General features: G+C 44.6%; 1 protein-coding gene across 1 annotated transcript in view; it reads right to left on the bottom strand.

Annotated features, from left to right (window-relative positions):
- txnrd2.2 (thioredoxin reductase 2, tandem duplicate 2) overlaps nucleotides 1-19,447 on the bottom strand; it is a 120,551-nt gene that overhangs the window by 79,395 nt on the left and 21,709 nt on the right. Inside the window, exons 5-8 of the mRNA XM_038809445.1 lie at nucleotides 11,143-11,217; nucleotides 10,904-10,982; nucleotides 4,197-4,259; nucleotides 1,424-1,491 (exon numbers count right to left, since the gene is read on the bottom strand). Coding sequence (XP_038665373.1) covers nucleotides 1,424-1,491; nucleotides 4,197-4,259; nucleotides 10,904-10,982; nucleotides 11,143-11,217 — 285 coding nt within the window. The remainder of the gene's footprint in view (nucleotides 1-1,423; nucleotides 1,492-4,196; nucleotides 4,260-10,903; nucleotides 10,983-11,142; nucleotides 11,218-19,447) is intronic.

The following is a 19,447-nucleotide window of genomic DNA, read 5'->3' as shown; positions in this document are numbered from 1 at the left end:
AATGTAGAACTAGGAGTCACTGTTTAAAACTAAGGGGTCGTTCATTTAAGACAGATGATGGAAAAAAAATTATCTCACAGGGTTGAGAGACTTTAGAATTCTCTTTCTCAAAAGATGGTTGAGGCAATCTTTGAGTACCTTTAAGGCAGAAGTGGCAGAGTCTTGATAAGCAAGGGGATGAAAGGTTATCGGGGGTGGGGGGAATGTGAAGGTCAGGTTAAAATTATATTAGCCATGATCTTATTGATTGGTGAAGCAGGCTCGAGGGGCCTGAGTCGCACACTCCTGCTTTTAATTCGTATGTTTACTGAGCACTTTAAATAAAAATTTCACGAGATGAGTGTGTCGCTGGAAGGGCTAGCATTTATTGCCCATTCTTAATTTCCCTCAAGAAGGTGATGGTAAGCCAACTTTGCAAACTGCTGCAGTCTGAGTGATGTAGGTACACCTACATTGCTGTTAGGGAGTTCCAGGAGTTTGACCCAGTGACAGTGAAGCAACGTCGATATGATTCACTAGGTTAATCCCAGAGCTGAAGGGGTTGGATTATGAGGAGAGGTTGAGTAGACTGGGACTGTACTCGTTGGAATTTAGAAGGATGAGGGGGGATCTTATAGAAACATTTAAAATTATGAAGGGAATAGATAGGATAGATGCGGGCAGGTTGTTTCCACTGGCGGTGAAAGCAGAACTAGGGGACATAGCCTCAAAATAAGGGGAAGTAGATTTAGGACTGAGTTTAGGAGGAACTTCTTCACCCAAAGGGTTGTGAATCTATGGAATTCCTTGCCCAGTGAAGCAGTTGAGGCTCCTTCATTACATGTTTTTAAGGTAAAGATAGTTTTTTGAAGAATAAAGGGATTAAGGGTTATGGTGTTCGGGCCGGAAAGTGGAGCTGAGTCCACAAAAGATCAGCCATGATCTCATTGAATGGCGGAGCAGGCTCGAGGGGCCAGATGGCCTACTCCTGCTCCTAGTTCTTATGTTCTTATGATTCCAAGTAGGTAAACACAAATTACTGCGGATGCTGGAATCTGAAACCAAAGAGAAAATGCTGGAAAATCTCAGCAGGTCTGGCAACATATGTAGGGAGAGAAAAGAGCTAATGTGTCGAGTCCAATGACTCTCTTTGACAAGGGGGGGGGGGGGGGGGGAGAGAGAGAGAGGAGAGAGAGAGAGAGAGAGAGAGAGAGAGAGAGAGAGAGAGAGAGAGAGAGAGAGAGAGAGAGAGAGAGCGCGCGAGAGAGAGAGCGAGAGAGAGTGACAGGGACAGAGAGAGACTTGCAGGTAGACTTGCTGCTCCCATCCATCTGCTGCATGTGTCCTTCTAGGAGTCAGTGGTTGCAGGTTTGGAGTATTTTATCTCAAACTCTTCTTCCCTTCACTACGTTTGAAAGTTCAACTGAATGGATTATTTACTCACGTTTTTCCAGGTGAATCTTTGAGCCAAAAAATATCATCACTGGAAATGCCGAGTTCAGCTCCCGGAACCTTTGGCAAGAAAATTAGCATTTTACACAATTTCTAGCAAAAAGATATACACAGCATGGAGGGTGGTGAGTTGTTACAACATGGACAACAAAAATATTATTTTCAACACTTCCTAATTTAGTTACTAACATTTTAACCGATATATTCTGATATTTAACAGATACAGGGACTTTTCATAGTAACTTCATTGAAGCCTACTTGTGACAATAAGCAATTATTATTACTATTCTTTGTAAATGAACTGATTTTTAGCAAAACACATCCTTCAGTTAAGCTATGGTTTGGATGGTGCAATGGGGTAGCAGAGCAACAGAGATCAGAGGGATGACTGGTCTCGGCTTATCCCAATATGTTTGTTGAAAGCACTTCAATTATCCTCAGTGCAGCTGGCTTAAGCTCGAGAGAAAACCGAGCTAGAATTTCTCTTCCCGACAGCACCTTATTGAAAGTGGGTGTGAAATGGGATTGGGCTCAACTGTGCAACTGCAAACAGCATGAGCAAAAGGTTTTTATATGCAATGCAATTGCCATTTAGATTGGAATATCAAAACGGAACAATCACCCCTGATTGCTCTGTTAGCGATTTGACTATTCTTCAACATCCCAAACCTCAACAAAACTGAGAAAACATTGCTCTTATAATAATAATCTTTATTGTCACAAGTAGGTTTACATTAACACTGCAATGAAGTTACTGTGAAAAGCCCCTAGTCGCCACATTCCGGCACCTGTTCCGTTACATAGGGGGAGAATTCAGAATGTCCAATTCACTTAACAAGCACGTCTTCCGGGACTTTTGGGAGGAAACCAGAACACCCGGAGGAAACCCACGCAGACCTGGGGAGAACTTGCAGACTACGCACAGACAGTGACCCAAGTCGGGAATCAAACCCGGGTCCCTGAAGCTGTGAAGCCACAATGCTAACCGCTGTGCTACCATTTTATTACCAACATGAAGCAATGCCCCCAATTTGACAGAAACATTAGTTCATGTCAGAGTGTTAACTTATTTCAAGTCAGCCTAAGGCACATGGTGAAAAACATTCATAGCTTGAGGTTTCTGCTACATAAACATGGCAGCATGGTAGCATAGTGGTTAGCATCAATGCTTCACAGCTCCAGGGTCCCAGGTTCGATTCCCGGCTGGGTCACTGTCTGTGCGGAGTCTGCACGTCCTCCCCGTGTGTGCGTGGGTTTCCTCCCACAGTCCAAAGATGTGCGGGTTAGGTGGATTGGCCATGCTAAATTGCCCGTAGTGTCCTAAAAAGTAAGGTTAAAGGGGGGGTTGTTGGGTTACGGGAATAGGGTAGATAAGTGAGTTTGAGTAGGGTGATCATTGCTCGGCACAACATCGAGGGCTGAAGGGCCTGTTCTGTGCTGTACTGTTCTAAATCTAAATCTAAACATAAACTGGTGGCAAAGGTCAACAACCATTCAAAACTACACAGCTAATTGCTTGTACGTACTCAACAGACTATTCAATGACTGAACGTAATAACAAGAGTTATTGTAACTTTTTCATAGAATCCCTACAGTGCAGAAGGCCATTCGGCCCATCGAGTCTGCACCGACCCACTAAAAGCACAACCCATCCAGGCCCAGTTGCCCCAGCCTAACCCCGGAACCCTACCTAATTTGCACATCATTGGGTACTAAGCGGCAATTTAGCATGACCAATCCACCTAACCTGCACATCTTTGGACTGTGGGAGGAAAGCGGAGCACCTGGAGACACGGGGAGGACGTGCAGACTCCACACAAACAGTCACCTGAGGCTGGAATTGAACCTGGGTCCCTGGCGCTGACAGGCAGCAGTGCTCACCACTATGCCACTGTACCTGGAACGAAGTACACGGTTTTATACAGGGATTAGGGTACGGTTAAGAGAAATTAAATACTGTATCATCAGCCTGAAGCCCTTGGTGCAACTTTCCACTTTGTCATCTGGGTGAGTTGCTGGGAAATTAAATCATCTTTAACTTTTGAGTATTTAGTGGCTCTGATATCAAACATTGCCAGATGCTACCGACTATAATCAGGCACAAGGTGAAAGCCTCCCTTTGGAAGACCAAACAATGTGCATCACTCAACCTCGAACTTGACAATCTCACTCGGATGGACGACGTGCGGAGAAAGAAAAAGTAAATCACACAGGGCAATGTAAAAGGTGTTGAGCTGAGGTTGGGAACTAGGCGTGAGAAAAAGAAAACTTAAAGATTATGTTGCGAGTAAAGACATAGATTTTCTCCTTCCTTGGTTCTCCTGTGCACCGTTCCCAGTGGAGAGGTTTAACATGTAACTGATTACCTGGCCCCCTCTAAACCATAGCAACCAATCATAGAACTGATGACACAAAAGCAAAACATTGCGGTTGTTGGAAATACAAAATAGAAGCAGAAAGAGAAACAGAATTTATTAGAAATACTCAGCAGGTATGGCAACATCTGCGTAGACAGAAAAACAGAGTGCTCCAATGAAAGTTCACAGACCAGATTCTATGAAACTATTCAATATCACGACATGATTTACATTCTTTCTCTGTCAGGGAAGCACCAATTTATACTCAGTGCCTCGCTCATTTCGTACATGTGGGACTTCTGCAATATGTGCACACCCATCGTAAGATTCTGGACCCTGAATACAAAAATATTAGAAGTCCCAACAAATTATGTATTATAGACTGGACACAAAACAATTGAAACTTACGTCAGCGGGATACCTTGGTCTGCCTCCAGTTGCTATCACAATGTTTTCAGCCGTCAGGATGGTCTGTAATTAGAATCCATATCATTTCAGGTCAGAATTGTTTACATAACTAATGTCAGCAAAAGATGCAATGTAGGAGGTGTGGGAAGTCTGGAAGACCAACAGTCAAGAAAGCCCAACAACGTCTCTACTTTCCACGGAAGATAAAGAAATTCGGCATGTCTGCATCGACTCTCACAAACTTCTACATACCAGTATGTGGTATCGAGAGCATCCTATCCGGCTGCATCACAGCTTGGTATGGCAACTGGTCGGCCCAAGATCGCAAGAAACTGCAGAGTGTGGTGAACTCAGCCCAACGCATCACACAAACTTGCCATCCTCACATTGATTCTGTCTACACCTCCCGCTGCTTCAGAAAGGCAGACAACATTGTCAGAGACCCCTCCCACCCAGGTGTTTGCCTTCTTCCAGACACTTCCATCAGGCAGAAGATACAGAACTCTGAAGATCCAGACATAGGTTCAGCTTCTTCCCCACAGCTACTAGACTCCTCAACCACTCACCCTTGGTCTGATCTATTTCCTGTAAGAACACTATTCACGACGCCCTATGCTGCTCTTGTTTGGCCCTTGTTCCGCACTGTAACCAATCACTATTTGTTGATGTACCATTTGTCAATGTACTCTGTTGATTATTCTTTTGTCTGTGTGGGTTTCCCTTGGCCGCAGAAAAATACTTTTCACTGTACTTCGGTACATGTGACAAGAAATTTCAATTAATCAATCAACCAGGCGCAGGTACTGAAAAAAATCATAAGAGTATGGGGTGATGGTGACAGCTCCCCTCTGTCTCTCCCCCAATCTCTCTATACCCCCATTTTCTTCACCCCCCCTCTTCCTTGTTCCCCCCCTCCACCCCATTTCTCTCTTTTGGGTAACTCAATACTTGAAGGCGACAGCATGGTACCTTCCATTTATTAAAAGGATCACCGTGCCCCTCCCTCCATCACTGCTTTCTGGACTGTTCCACCCTCGCTTCCAGATTCCTGGCCCAATCACTAAGCTGGTCACAGCAGCACAGGCTTGGCCCCCACACCCACTCTCCATTTTCAAATATCAGCATCAGGAAAAGCAGGCAGGAGAATCCACAAATCCTTGAAGAAACTCAAATTTTAAGCTAACAATGTGGTACCTTCCACTTTTTAAAAAGGGATGTCCACGGCGGCTGGCGAGCCAAATGCAAACCACTGGTGGGTTGAACTGTGTCTCACAGGCTGCACAGTGAATGGCAAACTTAACCAATGTTCACAAAATCTAGATTAGTTTTCCAGTGTGGTACTGAAGGAGTGCTGCATTCCTTTTTTTTTTTTTTTTTTAAATTTAGATGACCCAATTATTTTTTCCAATTAAGGGGCAATTTAGCGTCACCAATCCACCTACTCTGCACATTTTTGGGTTGTGGGGGCGAAACCCACGCAGACACGGGGAGAATGTGCAAACTCCACACGGACAGTGACCCAGAGCCGGGATCGAACCTGGGACCTCAGCGCCGTGAAGCGGTTGTGCTAACCACTAGGCCACCGTGCTGCCCTTGAGTGCTGCATTCCTGAGGGCGCAGAACAGCGCAAGAAATAGAAACAGGAGCTGGCCATTTGAGCATCCTCTGCCATTCTGCAAGATGATGGATGTTCTTCCACCTCAGTTATACGTTCCTGCACTATCCCCATTCCCTTAATTCCCTCAGTAACCAAATATCTTCAACTTCTGTCTTCAACATACTCAACGACTCAGCACCCACTGCTTACTGGGGCACTGGATTCCAAAGATGCACAACCTTTTGAGTGAAGAAATTTCTACTTACCTCAAATGACTGATCCTTTACTCAGACCCCTTGCTCTACCTTCCCCGGTCAGGGTAAACATACTCTCAGTATCTAACCTGTCAAGCCCCAAAATAATTTTCTGTTTCAATTAGATTCCCTCTCATTCTTCTACACCACAGGGAATGTGGGCCTAATCTACTCAATCCTGCACCTTTTGTCATAACACTAATATCAGAAATTTCTATGCTCCTGTTTCTATTTCTTATGCTCTTCGGCACTGTCAGGAATGCATCACTCCTTCAGTACCACACTGGAAAACGAATTAATACCTCCAATGTAAACTGGTCATGCTGTACCAGTAGTTTGCTGACTACTGCAATATAGCAAACCTACTAAAGCAATATATCATCAATGATAGAGACACCTTGTTGATACCGCAAGATCCAACGTCTCATAAATGCCTTCTATTTTATGAATTTTGGTCAAAATGCCATTGACTTCTGTTCGTTCATTCTCTCAGAGCCTCTTTGTCCATGGAATTTTATATTGGCCCACATTTTCTGATCAGCATGAAGTGACGGTGCTCGCCTCTGGTGTCAATAAAGCTGCTCACAAAGACCTAGCAATCTTGATGGTGTGCGTTTCCCCTTTCCCAAGGCTCGTTTGATTCTGCCATCATGTCAAGGGGAGCTCCAAGTGCCCAGGTAGTAAGAAGCATTGATTATGGTTAACGTCTAATTAAATTTACGGAGAACAAAATAAACAATTGGTATACCAGGGATTATGGTACTTGAAATATCATAAACAAATTTTAAAAAGAAATTGAAAATAAGTGGATGTTTTTATCATAGTGGAGTGTCATTTCCAGCGTATTATGAACTTTCAGTAAATATTTTTTAAACTGGACACAGACAAGCTAGTAAAATGGCTACTGCAATTCATGTGAGTCAGTATTAAGTCTCAGGCAAATACCTAATTAAATATGGCTATTCACAGCCATCCAGGGCATTGGCACATCTCTTTGTTTAAGGATGGTCCAACACAAAAGGACAGTGACATTTCCAGATTATCCGATTCTCTGTTCATACGGAACAAAAGGGAAGATTGGGACTCACTTGGTGTCAGGTGGGAAGTTATAACACCTAGAACCCTGATGCACCATGATGGCTTTCCCCATCCACATGAAACTGGATGAACCTCAAGAGATGTAAACTCAACAAAGAATGTTAAATCAACATAAACCCCACCGCTTAATTGGAAAAGGACTTGAACTTGCGAAAAGGCACATGAGGCAGCCACGTTTCTGTCTGCTTTTAAAAATCAGCCAACAGTTGCTTGCGGTTAGTCATCAGCTGGTCAGAAAGCCAGACCACGAGCAAGCTGCAGGTCATCACGGTAATTAACAGCACCCATGAAACCGGGCGACCCCAACAGAGAGGACACCCCCGACAACCTAGTCCAGTTTCACATTCGCCGAAGAAACAACCTCCTAGCCATTCGACTACAGCAAACATCACAACCTGCTGTGAATACTTCGCTTTACAAGACCTACACTTCAACTTTAAGCCATTAAAATCATTCAAGAAACCAAAACGCATTACCTTTACCTGTATCCAATATTTGTGTGTTTGTGTGTGCAAGCGAATGAGTGGGTAACATTGCTTTAATTCAGGCTACGAGTGTAAGAATAAATAAACTTCCTTTTTTTTTGAACTTAGAAAAGCTTGCTGCGTAAACTATTTAATTGGAACACACACTGGGTAAGAGAACATACACTACCGTACAAAACATAGTCATCACGGGCAGTAAGAAAACACACATTTTGTCCATAACAGGAGAAATTTGACAACCAAGAAACATAAAATTACTTTTTCATGTTCAGCAATAATTATGAACTTGGTATACTGTGAAAAACCCAGTCATATCTCAATCAACAAAGTACAATCGTTTCAAGGGTTCACCAGGATGTTGCCTGGGATGGAGCATCTGAGATATAAGGAGAGACTATATAGGCTTGGGTTGTTGTCTTTGGAGTAGAGAAGGCTGTGGGGGGGTGGGGGGGGAATGATTGAGAAGTACGAGAGTCTGAGGGGTTTGGACAGGGTAAATAGGAAATAGCTGTTGCCTTTGGTCGGAGGGGTCAATCACAAGGGGGTTAATATAGTTTTAATATACAGTAGTCCCCCGTTATACCGCGGTTCGCGATATACCGCGGGGGGGCTTATGGACCCCAACTGTCAATTGTGTCAATTTCAGCGGCCGGCTCACTTTGATCCGGAGAGGGAAGCTGCTCTCTCACTGAAACAATCAGCCGGCCGCTGAAATTGACACTGCCCGCTGCTCTCTCCCTCCAATCCAACTTTTAAGTTTTAATGTTTCTGATTGGAGGGAGAGAGCAGCCGGCAGTGTCAATTTCAGCGGCCGGCTGATTGTTTCAGTGAGAGAGCAGCTTCCCTCTCCGGATCAAAGTGAGCCGGCCGCTGAAATTGACACTGCCGGCTGCTCTCTCCCTCCAATCAGAACCCCAGCAGCCACAGCCTGTACCTCAGCAGCCACAGCCTGAACCCCAGCAGCCACAGTACCCCAGCAGCCACAGCCTGAAGCCCAGCAGCCACGGCCTGTACCCCAGGAGCCACAGCCTGTACCCCAGCAGCCACAGCCTGAACCCCAGCTACAGAGGGGAGGGGCGATGTGAGACAATGCTGGTCTTGCAGAGGCCCGTATGACCTCCTCCTGTGTTCTCTGCTCTCTCCCTCCAATCAGCCGGCAGTGTCAATTTCAGCGGCCGGCTCACTTTGATCCGGAGAGGGAAGCTGCTCTCTCACTGAAACAATCAGCCGGCCGCTGAAATTGACACTGCCGGCTGCTCTCTCCCTCCAATCAGAAACATTAAAACTTAAAAGTTGGATTGGAGGGAGAGAGCAGCGGACAGTGTCAATTTCAGCGGCCGGCTGATTGTTTCAGTGAGAGAGCAGCTTCCCTCTCCGGATCAAAGTGAGCCGGCCGCTGAAATTGACACTGTTTTAATTAGATCCATGATGGGGGTTTTAAATTTATTTAAAAATCTATGCTAGCGCTTCCCATTGTGAGTCTACGGGGGTCTGACCTCTCCCCCCGCCCCCCGTAGACTCTCAATGGGAAGCGCTAGCATAGATTTTTAAATAAATTTAAAACCCCCATCGTGGATATCCGCGGCTCGGATGCAACGCGGGTGGCTGTCTTGGACCCCAACACCCGCGTTATAAAGGGGGACTACTGTAATACCAATAATTGCTTATTGTCACAATTAGGCTTCAATGAAATTACTGTGAAAAGCCCCTAGTCGCCACATTCCGGGAGGCCGGTTCGGGAATTGAACCCGCGCTGCTGGCATTGTTCTGCATTACAAGCCAGCTGTTTGGCCCACTGTGCTAAACCAGCCCCTGAGAGTGAGGGGCAGGAGATTCCAAGGAGATTTGAAAAAGAAATTTTACTCAGAGGGTGGTGAGAATCTGGAATGTACGGCCTGGGAAGTTAGTGGAGGCTGGAAACCTCACAATCTTCAAAAAATACTTGGATGAGCCTTCGAAACACCATCACATTTAAGGATAGGAAAATGAAATGAAAATCGCTTATTGTCACGAGTAGGCTTCAATGAAGTTACTGTGAAAAGCCCTTAGTCGCCACATTCCGCCTGTCCGGGGAGGCTGGTACGGGAATCAAACCGTTCTGCTGGCCTGCTTGGTCTGCTTTAAAAGCCAGCGATTTAGCTGAGTGAGCTAAACCAGCCTCTGGATATGGGACTGGTGCTGGTAAATGGGATGAGCGCAAGATTCAGGATAATTATTGTTGATGTAGACTCGATGGGCCGAAGGCCCTTTTCTGCGCTGTATGACTCTATGACTTTGTATGGGGGTTATGTCAACAGTGTACCCTGTGGGAAGCGTAGAATCACTGACAACTTCTGGATTTTCAGGTTTAACTGCACATGTGTGGACTCCATTGTTGCTGTCAGTTTCAGAAGAACAATGACTGTGAACACAGAGTTTCGCCATAATTACCACAGCAAAACTATTCTTTTAACCCTCCTGTCCCCGCATCGGTGGATTTGAGTCACTTAATGTGGTGAAAGATTTCTCTCTTGACTTTTCCAAGATCCCATGCCACAGATAAAAAACACAGAAGCAGGAATGAATGAAGACAAGCTGGTTACAGGATTGCTCACTTCTTTCTAGATATTTTCGGGGAGACGAGCTGGCCTCGTATAAACCTGCTGGCACCACCAAAAAAGCCAAAGGAACGTGCTTATTTGAGAGCCTATTCCCAGTGACAATATTAACTTTGTGGGCAGCACGGTAGCATAGTGGTTTGCACAACTGCTTCACAGCTCCAGGATCCCAGGTTTGATTCCCGGTTTGGGTCACTGTCTGTGCGGAGTCTGCACGTTCTCCCCGTGTCTGCGTGGGTTTCCTCCGGGTGCTCCGGTTTCCTCCCACAGTCCAAAGATGTGCAGGTTAGGTGGATTGGCCATGCTAACTTGCCCTTGGTGTCCAAAAAATGTTAAGTGGGAGGTTACTGGAATAGGGTAAATACGTTGGCCTCAGTAGGGTGTTCTTTGTAAGGGCCGGTGCAGACTAGATGGGCCGAACGGCCTCCTTCTGCACTGTAAATTCTATGATTCTACGGTAACAGCTTTCATTTTTGCAATTTTACAAAAATTACTCTTCCCGCTTGCCCACAAGCATAATGCAATAAAACTCTCAATCAACTGCATATAAAACATAATCTCCATCCACACCCCCCCCCCCCCCCCGCCCCCGCCCCCCACTCCCCACACCACAAAGTATTTTTAAATAAGGGCCTAAACTGTGCTGTAAATATGGAACTGCAAAAAAAAAAGTTACCTTTTCACCTTGCTTGGATTCCCCTTGAACAGTATGTTTGTCCAGAAAAACACCTTTGAGATTCATATATTTCACCTTCCTGTTAAGGATAAGGAGAGGTTACCTGACATGCTTTGGAAATCAAAGAGCATCTAAATGTGACTTTGAAAGAAAACTGCTGAAACTTAATTCGCAGGAGAAACGGAAAATGTTGTGCGCGCGCCGTTTAGAAAATGTCAAATTAAGCAGCTCATGCTCACCTGTCTTGAAGTTGGACTCGATGTCCCCAGTTTAAGGATTTCACGTGGCTTTGAACAGCATTTGCCATGGTGCCCCTGGAGAGGAAAGGAAGCCATGAGCGCTGTTGATCCAAACAAGAGCAAAATAGTCACAGAAATCTGAATCTGGAAATCTAAAATAAAACCAGAAAATGCTGGAAATGCTCAGCAGGTCGGGCAGCATCTGTGGAGAGAGAGAAATTCCAAACTCTGGAACCGGGAATTGCATTCCTCAATTTAAAGCACCAATAATGAGATTATACCATCAATAAATAATAATAATCTTTATTAGTGTCACAAGTAGGCTTACATTAACACTGCAATGAAGTTACTGTGAAAAGCCCCTAGTCGCCACATTCCGGCGCTTGTTCGGGTACACAGAGGGAGAATTCAGAATGTCCAATTCACCTAACAAGCACGTCTTTCAGGACTTGTGGGAGGAAACCGGAGCACCTGGAGGAAACCCACGCAGACACGGGGAGAACATGCAGACTCCGCGCAGACAGTGACCCAAGCCGGGAATCGAACCGGTGTATGTGCTCACTCTAGGCAACCCGATTTCAATTCATATACAGTGAATGATGCAAAGCCATGAACAACAAGCTCTCATCGATCATAATCACGCATAAGCACATAGCGCAACGCCAGCTGATATAAAACAGAGAACTGCAAGGTGATGGAACAATAAATACCAAACAGTGACTCAGTGAATGGCTGCTTAAAAAAAATTAGCATTTATATAGCACCTTGCTCAACCTCAGCTGCTTTCCAGCCAATAAAGTACTTTTGAAGTGAGTTATTGGGGTAATGTAGGAAATTGTGCCAGCTCCCACAAACAGCATTAATCAAATCAGATATTTTGAGTGATGCTGACTGAGATTTAAATATTGAACAGGATATCATGAAGGTTTCTTCTGTATCTCTTCAAAGTTATGCCATGAAATTATTACATCCACCTGAGGCATTCGACACCAGGTTTAATGTTTCATCCAAAAAATTAACTTGCAATTATGTAATGCCTTTCCCAACCCCAGGACATCCCAAAGCACTTTGCAGCCAAGCAGGTACTTTAGAACTGTAGTCATTGTTGTAACATAGGAAACATGGCAATGTTACGATACTAATTGATGTTCTAACTGGACAGGAAGATTCCAGAATGGACTATGGCTGGAAAGACCGTGACTTTTACTTTTTAAAAAACAAAACACGCAGGAACGGAGTCATAATAATAATAATCGCTTATTGTCACAAGTAGGCTTCAATGAAGTTACTGTGAAAAGCCCCTAGTCGCCACATTCCGGCGCCTGATCAGGGAGACCGGTACGGGAATTGAACCCGCACTGCTGGCCTTGTTCTGCATTACAAACCAGCTGTTTAGCCCACTATGCTAAACCAGCCCCAGTACACAACCACTAATTAGTTTTAACAGGAAAAAAATTAACTATATGTGGAATGTTTGATTATAATACAAAACTCCGTTACTCCTCACAAATGCAGTTAGATTTACAGATTAACATGGATTACAAATACATCTTCAACTACAATGGTCTCATTAACACAGAGTCCCTTTTAAGTACACAAGATGACTGTGGTCAAATACACGCACAATGCTCTGAACCCAAGTTAGTGTCTGTGGATTTCTCCTCAGAATCCCCCAGATGATGTCACATGAGAGTTTCCAAACTCCACTCCCAAAAACACGACTTAAGATTTTCTCTTAAAATAATGCTTTCCCTTAGCGGTTTGCATTCTGAAATCCAGTCCAGGTTTTACAAATTACTCTTAACCCAAGCTTCCACTCCACTTTTAACAGTGAATCCCGTTCAGGATTTTACACCACCCCCTTTTAGGTTTCTTTTGCCTTAACTGTTTTTACACAAGCTCCGAGGTCCAGACACCGATTTCCAAAGGTATTTCAACTCGCGTTCCACAGGCTGTAGCAAAACCTCACAAATCTAAAAATCACATCAGATATCCTTCTGGAGTCTCAGCCTTCTTCCCAGCTATCTGGCTGTCTTTACTGAACAGTTCTCTGTTCTGGTACCTTTGATCTCAGACTTCTTGGAAACTTCTCTTCATTTCTCTAGTTTTCTTACACATCTGCTCTTTAGATCTCTCATTGTTTTCTTTATCATTACTCCACGGTATGGCTTTTCTTCTAGCAAAGCGGTGAGAGATGCTCCATCAGTAGCCTTTTAATCTCTCTCACTACCTATCTCCAAAAGCCAACAAATTCAGCCAAAACAAAAACTTAGAAGCCTCTCGACCGTAAAAAGCCCCAGTTGCAAAGCAACCACGGCTAGTTAATTCACTCTTCATGCCATAGCACTCTTCAAGCATAATAGAACCACAGCTGGCATGGAAACCAATCCCCACGCATACAAAGGGCGTTGACCAGCATGAAAATAACTCTTTTGGGGGGGGGGGGATAGAGTTGGATTTGCTACAATGGTTTTGGAGGGTTTAAACTAACATGGCAACCTATGCAAGGAGTCAGAGGAGAGGTAAACATGGACAAGACCACCAATGCATCCATTATTTATAGGGCTACTTCCTCAAGTCCTCTGGGATATAGATTATCAGGTCCTGGGATTTATCGACCTTCAATCCACTGGAAGGATGTTCTTGCAATAGAGGGAGTGCAGAGAAAGTTTACCAGACTGAGTTCAATGATCAGCCATGATCATAATGAATGATGGAGTAGGCTAGAAGGGCCGAATGGCCTCCTCCTGTTCCTATATTCTATGTTTCTATAGGTTTTACCCTTCCAGGCACAGAAATATTAAATTAAGCCCTCCTAAAACTACACCTTATTTCTAATGTTGACCAATACAAATATAAATCCCTTAAAATTACCTTTGGTTTCCTAACAGCAGCCATTTTGTACACAGCAAGTTCTCACAAACAGCAATGTGATAATAAGCAGATAATCTGTTTTTGCAACCTTACAGTATAGAAGGCCCTTCGTGCCGATGCCAATTCTGTGAAAGACTGATGGATAAATATTGGTCAGGAGACTGAAAAGGTGCTATGGGATTTGTTAAAAGTCCACTTAGTGAAGACCGGGCCTTCATTTAACATCACATCTAAAAGGCAATACAGCACTCCCTCAGTACTGCACTGGCCGATAACAGTGAAGGCACAGCGGCAAACATTTCAGGATATCTGTAGAAAGTCCTGACTTAGGAAAATCTAACTGTGGAATGGCTTTATGGAAATAATGAAAACTTTTTGAGGCCACCAATCAACTAGGAAGGCAAATGATAGCCTTCACTAAGGGGGTTGGTATGTCAGGAAAAAGGAAATCTTGCTGCAATTATATAGGACTTCGATGAGACCCTACCTGGAGTACCCTGTACAGGTTTGGCCTCCTTACCCAATGGAGGATAATCTTGCATCGAGGGTACAGAATGAAAGTTCACTGAGTTGACTATTGGGCTGGATAGGGATAGCCCATGAGGAGGGATCAAGTAGAATGGGCCTCCAGAATATGTACTGATTTTTTTCTTAATTGTTCATGGGATGCGAACATCACCAAGATCAGCATTTATTGCCCATCACTAACAGCTCTCAAGAAGTTGGGGTTGAGCCCCCTTTTTGAACTGCTACAGTCCTCGCTACACCCACTGTGCTATTAGGAAGAGTTCTAGAATTCTGACCCAGCGAAAGAGGGAAGGATATAGTAGACATGGAGATAAAAGCAAATTACAGCGGATGCTGGAATCTGCAACCAGAACAGAAAACACTGGATAATCTCAACATGTCTGACAGGATCGGTGGCGAGGAGGGAGCATCTCTCTCCACAGATGCTGTCAGACCTGCCGAGATTGTCCAGTATTTTCTGTTTTTGTGGTAGGCATGGAGAGTCTAGAATTAGAGGTAATTGTTTCAGAATAAGGGGTCAGCTATTTAGGACAGCGGTGGAGAGACATTACCCCAGAGTGCTACGACTCCTTGGAATTGTCCACTCCAGGTAGCTGTGAATGTTCATTGAGTAGTATATTCAAGACCAATTTCAATAGATTTTGAGCAGTAAGGTAGGAGGTAAACAAGGGATGGGTGGCAAGGAGAAGTGCAGTTGAGATACAGGTTCAGCCATGATTTTATTGAATGGACATGTGGTAGTAGCTGTGGCCTACTGTTGTAATAGGTAAGTAAAGGAAAAGGCCCAGGGCACAGTTGTGGTCATTCACTTAGAAGCTGCTGGTGAACTGTGTGCACACTAGGATGTACCTCAAAAACATCTTTATACCCATATAACTATTAAAACAGATAATGCAATCTAGCATTATTTGTTTGTAATACTTCAAACGCTGTGTACAATTTGGGTTTTTTTTAAACGAACGCCAATGCATTGTGAAAGAGGAAAACAGGAAACAGCATGGCTTTGATGGGGTAAAGAGTGTACATGTTGTGGCTATGGTAACATAATATGTGGGACAGGCTGGGTGGGGAACAGGGTCTTTAAGCCTCCCACCATTGTCCATATGTTTGTTTCTAGACAGGAGAAGACTCCTTTTCCTTCCCCTCCCAACCAACCTTCACCCCAGATAACTAGGCAGACACACAGTAAATAAAGTTAAGGTTTGCGAATCCACCCAAGGTATGGCCAGGAATAAATTTCACAGTGCTTTATCCTTCTGTAGACTGACTTGTCACCAGTCTGAATAGATTGCGATAAAGCAGACTGCATGTTGGTTGTGGAGGGAGAGGCTAAATGAGAAAACTGGTCCAATTTAGTTTCATAATTTACGTTAAGTACTCTTTCACTGAATTTGAAGACAGTTTCGACAGCACTTCGGGTTGGGGCAGGGTCAAGAGAAATGCCGATTTGGGGGGGGCGAACCACAGATTTGAGCCAGGGAAGTGGGATGGAAATTTTCGGAGCTGGGAGGAGAAAGGAATTAGGACATTAAAAGATTTATTTCTTGGGGGTCGTTTTGAGGGGTTGAAGGAGTTTGGGGCGAAGTATGGGCTGGAGCAGGGGGAAATATTTAGATACATGCAGGATCGAGACTTTGCCAGAAAGGAGATGCAGAGCTTCCCGGGGAGCCGGCTTCCACATTGCTGGAGGTGCTGACGACAGGGGGTCTGGAGAAGGGGGTTGTATTGGCGGTTTACAGGGCTATTTTGGAGGAGAAGGCGCCGCTAGAAGGGATCAAGGCAAAGTGGGATGAAGAGTTGGGAGAGGATATGGAGGAGGGGTTCTGGTGTGAGGTGCTCCGGAGGGTGAACGCCTCCCCCTCGTGTGCGAGGTTGGGGCTGATACAGCTGAAGGTGGTGTATAGAGCGCACCTTACAAGGGCGAGGATGAGCCGGCTCTTTGAGGAAGTAGAAGATGCGTGTGAACGTTGCGGCGGAGGCCCCGCAAACCACGTTCATATGTTTCGGTCCTGTCCAAAGCTGGAGGATTACTGGAAGGAGGTGTTAGGGTAATCACTAAAGCGGTGCACGTGAAACTGGACCCGGGCCCTCGGGAGGCCATATTCGGGGTGTCGAACCAGCCGGGGTAGGAAACGGGTGCAGAGGCAGATGTTGTAACCTTCGCCTCGTTGATCACCCGAAGGCGGATCCTATTAGATACATAGAACATACAGTGCAGAAGGAGGCCATTCGGCCCATCGAGTCTGCACTGACCCACTTAAGCCCTCACTTCCACCCTATCCCCAGAACCAAATAACCACTCCTAAACTTTTTGGACACTAAGAGCAATTTATCATGGCCATGCACGGAGGCAGACGTTGTAGCCTTCGCCTCGTTGAAGGCGGATCCTGTATGGGGTGAGATCAACCTCTCCACCCTGTGCCCTGACGTGGCGGGGGGGCCTGCTGGAATTCGTAACGCTTGAAAAGGTCAAATTTGAACTGAGGGGAAGGATGGTTCTACAATTCATGAGTGTTATTCATTATGCACTTTTGAGAATTGGATTACATCGAATATTAGGGGTGAGGGCTGGGAGGCGAAAGGGAGACGGGATGTGTTGATGGTGATTATGGATGATTCCTGATTCCTTTTGTCATTTGTTTATGTTAACATGCGGGCTGTTGTTTGGGGGGTTTGGTGGGAGGATGGGATCGTTGTTATCGATATGGGGATTGACATTACATTCGTTACTGATTATTGTTTATTGGTGGGTGCACATTTTGGAGAAAGTGTGAAAAAGGAGAATAAAAAATATTTTTTTTAAAAACGTACTCTTTCACTGGGGGGTGAGAATGATATATAATTAATTTCTAAAATGGTATATTGCTCCTTTTGAGTATCTCTGTTCTAATCACTAAAGTCCCCGTTCATCAGCAAAATAAAAGCAAAGTACTGTGTATGCTGGAAATCTGAATCGATGTCAGAAAGTGCTGGATAAACTCAGCAGGTCTGGCAGCATCCGTGGAGAGAGAGAAAGGATTTAAGGGAACAGTCGTTTTCAGCTCCCCACAGATGCTGCCAGACCTGCTGAGTTTTTCCAGCATCCTCTGTTTTTATTCCCCCTTCGCAGCCTCTTGTATCCTATCTTGGATCTCTACCTGCTAAAGTAAATGAGCACAGAATTCCATTAACTGATGACGATGGCACATTATTTGCCTGAGGGGACAGAGAATGGTGAATCACCTATTATTTGTGTTTGCTTGACAACGCCGTGTTGAAGCAGCCTGACAGCTATACGTTTATCACTTGTCAGTTGAAGATCTGGCAGATTGGAATGACTTCTTCATTGCGTCAGTGAGGAAACACACCTTGCAGGCTCGCCACTCAGTTCAGGGGACATTGTCAAATAAACATTCTTTGTGCTACTCTCATTTTCCAAACCCAACTGGCGCCTCTCTACCCAAATCTACCTTCAGGTGCCTGATAAGATCATCTGGCTGGTGCCCCGCAAACTCAAAATGGATTAACTTATTCCCAATTGACGTCTTTAAGAAAGCGTAGGAAGTTAAACCAACCAGATTTTGTAACTTTTAGTCTGTATTGCAAGTCCGTGCAAACAGTCAAAATTAAAGAATTTGCTTTTCATTCTTTAAATCTGTAAATCAGGGGCTGGTTTAGCACACTGGGCTAAATCGCTGGCTTTGAAAGCAGACCCAGGCAGGCCAGCAGCATGGTTCTATTCCCGTACCAGCCTCCCCGAACAGGCACCGGAATGAAAATGAAAATGGCTTATTGTCACAAGTAGGCTTCAAATGAAGTTACTGTGAAAAGCCCCTAGTCGCCACATTCCGGCGCCTGTTCGGGGAGGCTGCTACTGGAATGTGGCGACTGAGGGCTTTTCACAGTAACTTCATTGAAGCCTACTCGTGACAATAAGCCATTTTCATTTCATTTTCAAATCTTGCTTTCATTCTTGTTCATTCTTTAAAAAACTAAATATAATAGATATTTATGATAGAGATCTGCTGACATTAATGGGCCAAACTAACCCACTGGCTACTTAAATTACATACTTCCTGTCAATGGAAAGTAATTTTCACTTTCCAGTGATTATAATAATAATCTTTATTAGTGTCACAAGTCGGCTTACATTAACATTGTAATGAAGTTACTGTGAAAAGCCCCTAGTCGCCACATTCCGGCGCCTGCTCGGGTACACGCAGGGAGAATTCAGAATGTCCAATTCACCTAGCAAGCACGACTTTCGGGACTTGTGGGAGGAAACTGGAGCACCCGGAGGAAACCCACGCAGACACGGGGAGAACGTGCAGACTCCGCACAGACAGCGACCCGGCTGGGAATCGAACCCGGGTCCCTGGCGTTGTGAAGCAACAGTGCTAACCACTGTGCCAAGGTGCCACCCACTGAAATGACATACTGCAATCTTACAGATAAGCCAGATGAAATTCAGACATGCCAGGGTTGCCAACTTGGGGAGATCACCTCGCACAGCTTTACGGCCACAGGAGCAAGTGTTGAACTTCTTAAAATCTGTTTTTTACTTTTCTTTCTTAAAAAAATAGATATTGGCGAAGTACTGTTCCACTGGCTGATTACATTAAAAATATAATCTGCAATTAAACCTGTTGTGTGAAACTGTACTTATTCACGCTGAGGCACTGCATGCACAGAATTCTAGTTTGCCTCATCACAATAGCTAGAGTAACTGAAAGCCAAGTGTATAAAATAAAACCAGAAAATGCTGGAAATACACAGCAAGTTTGTCGGCATCTGTGGGAAAGAGGCCTGAAACGTTAAATTTGAAATTTTAACTCTGCTTCCCACTTCAGGGGTTCTGCCCAACCTGCCGAATATTTCCGGCATCTTCTGTTTTTAGTTCTGATTTCCAGCATCCAAAATATTT

This window comes from Scyliorhinus canicula, chromosome 1 (assembly GCF_902713615.1).
Source record: "Scyliorhinus canicula chromosome 1, sScyCan1.1, whole genome shotgun sequence".
NCBI lineage: Eukaryota > Metazoa > Chordata > Chondrichthyes > Carcharhiniformes > Scyliorhinidae > Scyliorhinus > Scyliorhinus canicula.
The sequence above is the reverse complement of the archived record's forward strand: the minus strand, read 5'-3'. Positions and strand labels throughout refer to the sequence as shown.